The sequence below is a fragment of the Microtus ochrogaster genome, linkage group LG4, assembly GCF_000317375.1.
Source record: "Microtus ochrogaster isolate Prairie Vole_2 linkage group LG4, MicOch1.0, whole genome shotgun sequence".
Lineage (NCBI taxonomy): Eukaryota > Metazoa > Chordata > Mammalia > Rodentia > Cricetidae > Microtus > Microtus ochrogaster.
This window is the reverse complement of record NC_022030.1, coordinates 18,428,948-18,434,504: the sequence shown is the minus strand read 5'-3', so window position 1 is coordinate 18,434,504 and position 5,557 is coordinate 18,428,948. Positions and strand designations below refer to the sequence as shown.

The following is a 5,557-nucleotide window of genomic DNA, read 5'->3' as shown; positions in this document are numbered from 1 at the left end:
CACCAGGAACCCACACCAGATACACAACTGCCTCTTCAAGAACATTGCTGAGCCAGGGAGAGGGATGGGCTAGGGTAAGTTAGAATATCTCAAGAACTCTGCTCCATCCAGTGGGTCACCTTTTCCTTCAGAGGCCTACTAGGGGCTGCAAAACTTTCACCGTTACTGAGAGTTTTGATAAAGTTAATTTTTGTTAGTATTTCTGTGATGGGATTGATGGGATGAATGGGAAGTATTTGAATTACTAATTTAATATTTTCCTTCTTCCCCTTTCTTTTCTGTACCTGTCCTCTTCTTACCTTTCCTTCCCCTCCCATTCTCCCCTCTCTCTATCCTTCTCTTCCTCTCCCCCTGTTCTCTTTTCTTCTCCACCCACTTGTGTTTCCTAGGCCAGTCTTGAACTCCTGGATTCAAGGGCTCTTCCCATTCAGCCTCTGGAGTGCTAGGAATATAGGTAGGCACCATGACACATTCCCTAACTTTTTTATTTGCTAGGATAATTTATGTGTTTTCTTCTTTTTGAGTGAGCTTTAGTAGTTTGTCTATTTTGAGGAATTTGCTCATTGAACTTTTTGTGTTTGAGCTGAATGACTTGGGTCATGGGTGGTGTGTCGTGTAGTTGATCTACTGTGTGGACACACTGTCTAAACACAGTTTTTCATAGTACTTATTTATGATCCTTTTTATTTTATCACTAGAAGTGGTTAGTGATACCTCCTCTCTTATTCCTTTTATGATCAGGATGGGAGGATGGCTAAGACTGTGTCTCAGCCTCAAACTGTCTATGTAGCCAAAAATGTCTTGCCTCCATCTCCCAAGTGCTGGGATTACAGGCATGCCCAGTTTATGTGATGCTGGGGATGGAACCTCTAGAAGTTTGTGCTAGACAAGCATTCTGCTAAATGAGCCACATTCCCAGCCTAACTTCAACATTTAATCTATATTAAATCTATACCGAAACTCATTTTTTGTACCAGACTTTGCCAGTCTACGTTGTTTTACATAGACATCATGTCTCTATTTGGCCAGTGGTATTTCATGTGTCTCTTGGCCACATAGAACAAATGGATAAGCAGGCCCAAGCTTAAACCCAGGCATGAATTTTTCAATGTTCTGACTTGTGCCTACACATCTAGCTTTGCGTTTTCTTGTTTCTAGCACTTGGGGTTTCCTTATTTGCCTTTTCTGCCTGGACACGCATTAAAGTCTATCTGCTCTCTCCTGTGCTTATAACAGGAGGGAAAGGACTCTAGAGTCCACCATGTGCTGTTCTGTCCAGTTGACAGATAAGGAAATGGGCCTCATAGGACCTGCCCAAGGTCAGGTGGCCAAGAATTGGCCAAGAACAAACCCCTTTGGGCTGCTCCATTTCCAAGTCTACACTCTGCCTACCATATCTACCATCTCTTAATTCTGACTCCTCCTTGTTCATTTTTCAGAAGCTAACTGCCAGCAAGTGCTCTCTCCTTTCTGACTCTGGACACGGCCTTGCTTGTCTGGAGACAGGCTCTGGCCAGGACCTGGCTGTGGAAAACTATGGAGCCATATAACCTTGGGGAAGAGGGAGCCCTTCCATCAGAAGGGCACCTCTCTTCCTTCTCCGAGAGTCAAGGGCTCAACTGCAGTGACACACTCAACCGGGACCTGGGCCCCAGCACACAGGACCTGCTCTATGCTGGCCTAAGCGGTTTGGATCTTGATCCCAGTCTCTCCACATCAGATATGCCCAGCGAGGTGCTGGAGGACAATCTGGACACCTTATCTCTGTATTCAGGGAAGGACAGCGACTCTGTGAAACTGTTGGAAGAATATGCAGACTCCGAATCCCAGACCTCCTTACAAGGTGAGGCTCTTAATGGACAGAGCACCCATACTTTCTGCAGCCAGCCAGGGATCAAATCTGCAGGCATTAGCTAGGAAAATTCTCCTTAACTGGGGATGGTGGTACATGCTCATAATCTCAACATGTAGAAGACAAATACAGGAGAAACACTACAAATTTAAGGCCAGCCAGAGCTACATAGTAAGACACAGTCTCCAAAAACAGACATACTAAACAAAAGGGAAGGAAGGAAAGAAAGAAAAACAAAACAAAAATCCGTGCTTCTTTGGGAGCCTTTTTGCCTACTTTGGAATTGTTCCCAACTTCTGAAGGAAAGGGAACCCTAACCCTAGGGACCAAGATTGAGAAGTGGGTGTGTAGGCAGACCATCAGCTTTGTAGGAGACCTTCCTATCATTGCTGTACCCTTCATTCTTGCAGAATGAGCTAGGATCCTATCCATTAAGTTCTGTGCTTGTCTTAACTTTTCCAGGCCTCATGTACTCATCTGTAAAGTAAGGGGGGACCCCAATTCTCTCATGCCCCCTACCCCAAAACAACCGTGGTGAGAAGCGAAAAAGACTGCAAAAGCCTTCCATAGACCATAATGTACCAGACAGGTGTTAGGAGGAGGTTGATTTCTTTCTGTTTTGTCTTTTTTTGTTTTTTTGGTTTTTTTTGTTTGTTTTTTGTTTTTTTGTTTGTTTTTTGTTTTTTGTTTCTTTGTTTGTTTTTGAGACAGGATTTCTCTGTGTATCTCCAGCTGTCCTGGAACTGACTCTGTAGATCAGGCTGGCCTCCAACTCATAGAGATCCACCTGCCTCCGTCTCCCTGAGTGCTGGGATTAAAGGCATGCACCTTCACCACCGACTTTGCTTTGTCTTTTTAAAAGAGGTCTTGCCATCTTTTCAGAACACCAAGGCTCCAGCAGACCTCTTGCCTCAGTCTGTCCAGGAGCCAAGACTATATACTTTATAGATTGTGCCACCATTCCCAGCTAACTGTTCAACCGATACTGAATGCTGTCAGTAATACTTCATCTCAAAAGTATTCAGTTCCAAGCTTTTGGATTCAGTTCCAAACTTTTTTCTTTAGCCATGGAAGAACAAGGGGAGAATTAGTGAAACAATTGAAATCTTGGGTAAGTCTCAGTTTGGTTTGCTGTTGTCCTCCTGTAGATGTGAATTCTTTGGTTTGGTTTGGTTTGGACCCTCTTTATTGGTTCCTGGCAAGTTGCTTCAATGGTTTAACAGGGCTAGAGATCCTGGGAGTTTATAGTCACATCTTTCACAGGGAAATCCACGTGCAAATGCCAGTCTACACAGCTAGTAATCTGGTGGAACTGTGTCTGAGGAAGTGCTAAAAATTTGCTACCATGAAAGATTTTAAAAGTCCCACTCCACAAAAAATTAATAATAATAATAATAATAATAATAATAATGATGATGATGACCAAGCAGTGTCAGGCCTGAGTCTGTGTTGGAATGATGGCATAGCAGGACTTAGAATCATGAGTGTTCACATGGGGAGATTTCTGCTGCACTAACCAGGCCCAGGGCTGTGTTGTAGCACTCATCTTTGGACACAAAATACTGAAAAACACTAGTGGTGGGGATGTGAACCCTAATTGTCATCAATTATTCTTAGAGTTCTGCTTAGTTTAGCCTTCCTTAATATTCAGCTGTTATTCTGCCCCCTCATATATTAAATTTCAATTCCATGCTTTTGAAATTAAATTCAATTTTGTGCCATTTTCCTCATTTTTGTTTTTGAGATGGGTATCTCACTATGCTATTGATCAACTAACTTCCTGGGCTCCAACAGTTTTCTTGCCTCGGCCTCCTGAGTATTTGGGACTGCAGGCATATACTCATGCCCAAATTTCATTCATTTTTACTTGTTTTTTTAAGACAGATTCTCACTGTGTTGTCCAGGATGTCCTCAGACTCTGAGTAATCCTCCTGTCTCAGCATTTCCCAAGTGTTCATGACTACTGGCATGAGCCAAAACTCCTGTTTATATTAATTTTTTAAATCAGAGAAGTAAAATGTTCTAGGGTGGTCGCACTCCTTTAATCCTAGCACTTGGGAGGTAGAGGCAGGTGGATTTCTGAGTCTGAGGTCAGCCTGACCTATAGATGAGTTCCAGAACAACCAGGGCTACACAGAGAAACCCTGTCTCAAAAACTAACCAACCAACCAAATGAATAAATAATAAATAAATATGTCTATTATAGAAAATATAGTTATAAGCAAGAGAAAAACACCTTTCAGTCATATACTGCACATGTAAATACTTAGTTTGCATTGGTTTTTTGTTTTGTTTTGTTGTGTGTGTGCAGGGGTGGGGTACTATCCACTGTGTCTTCCAGACTGGCTTGAACTCAGCAGTTCTCCTGCTTTAGCTGGAACTACAGGTATGCACCAATAGGTCTAGCTCATGAGTCTTCAAATGCATGGGTGAAATTGCCCAGGTATATGTTGTTTCATAGAGTTAATTCATGTGAAAGGCCCCATATACAGCAATATACTCATCCACTTAAATAATGTGATGGTGTTTGATGGTTTAAAAGCTTGGTGTATTTGAAGCCAGGCAGTGGTGGTGCACACCTTTAATCCTAACACTCAGGAGACAGAGACAAGTGGATCTCTGTGAGTTCAAGGCTAGCCTGGTCTACAGAGTGAGCTCCAGGACAAGCAGGGCTATACAGAGAGAGATTCTGTCTCAACTACCCTCCAAAAAGTTTGATGTATTTGGATTCCTATGTAAGATTGAATTGATCGTTATTGTCATAGGTGTTCTAGTGTGTTGTCAGATCACAGTCATGTTGGACTATTAAAGTGTTTCAATGAACAGCTTTAAAACTATTTTATTTATGTGTATGTGTTAATGTATTCCACATGTATGTAGGTAACCTGTGGAAGACAGAGCTGTAGTAGTGTTTCTATGAACAGCTTTAAAACTATTTTATTTATGTGTATGTGTTAATGTATTCCACGTGTATGTAGGTAACCTGTGGAAGACAGAGCTGTAGTTAGAAGTAGTAGTGAATTGCCTGCCATGGGTGCTGGAATCTGGAATCCGTCTGGTCCTTTGCAAGAGAGCAGCCAGAACTCTTTCTTTCCAGCGCTTGTGAACAACTTTACATACTGAATCTTCTTTTGAGTTAGTTCACTGAACATTCTGCTCACAACTTTCAGCTTCATGACATTGCTTTCTAGAAAGCTCAAGTGACTGTTTAGGCCATGACTTTACCTGGTTTGGTGCCCTTAGCAGCTTTGTTTTGCTGTAGTTTGTTTTCTAGTTTTATAGTTGCTTTAATGTGTACTTAAAGCACCCCAGCAAGGCTAAGAACTGTATCCTGAGGGAGCCTGGTTCTCTTATTTATACTTTTAGAGTTGTTCAGTTTCTCACCACAGTGATTTTTCTCCCTTCAGTCTTGTCCCAAATCTCTCTCTGCCCCCCTGAAACAGGATAGAGGCAAGCTGCTCTTTCTCCATGCGCTGGTCTTTCCAGTACTTGATTATAACTCCCTTTCCCACCTGAATGTCCCCAATTCCTTCAGCTGCTCCTCATGAGACAGAATTCATAAAAATACCAGCTGTCATTTTACTAAGAGATACAGAAAATGTGGGTAATTCAGACACATACAAGGAGGGGACTAAAACGATCCCATCTCTCTGCCAATAAACTCCAGTCTGCCTGTTTCTACTTAAATTAACTTTTTTTTTTTTT

The 5,557-nt window shown here is 42.1% G+C and overlaps 1 protein-coding gene across 2 annotated transcripts in view; it reads left to right on the top strand.

Moving 5' to 3' along the window:
• The first annotated feature begins 1,536 nt into the window (after positions 1-1,536).
• Positions 1,537-5,557, top strand: part of Znf541 (zinc finger protein 541) — a 28,934-nt gene continuing 24,913 nt past the window's right edge. For both annotated transcript variants that reach the window (XM_005361069.3, XM_005361068.2), the window contains exon 1: positions 1,537-1,843. In XM_005361069.3, coding sequence (XP_005361126.1) covers positions 1,537-1,843 — 307 coding nt within the window. The remainder of the gene's footprint in view (positions 1,844-5,557) is intronic.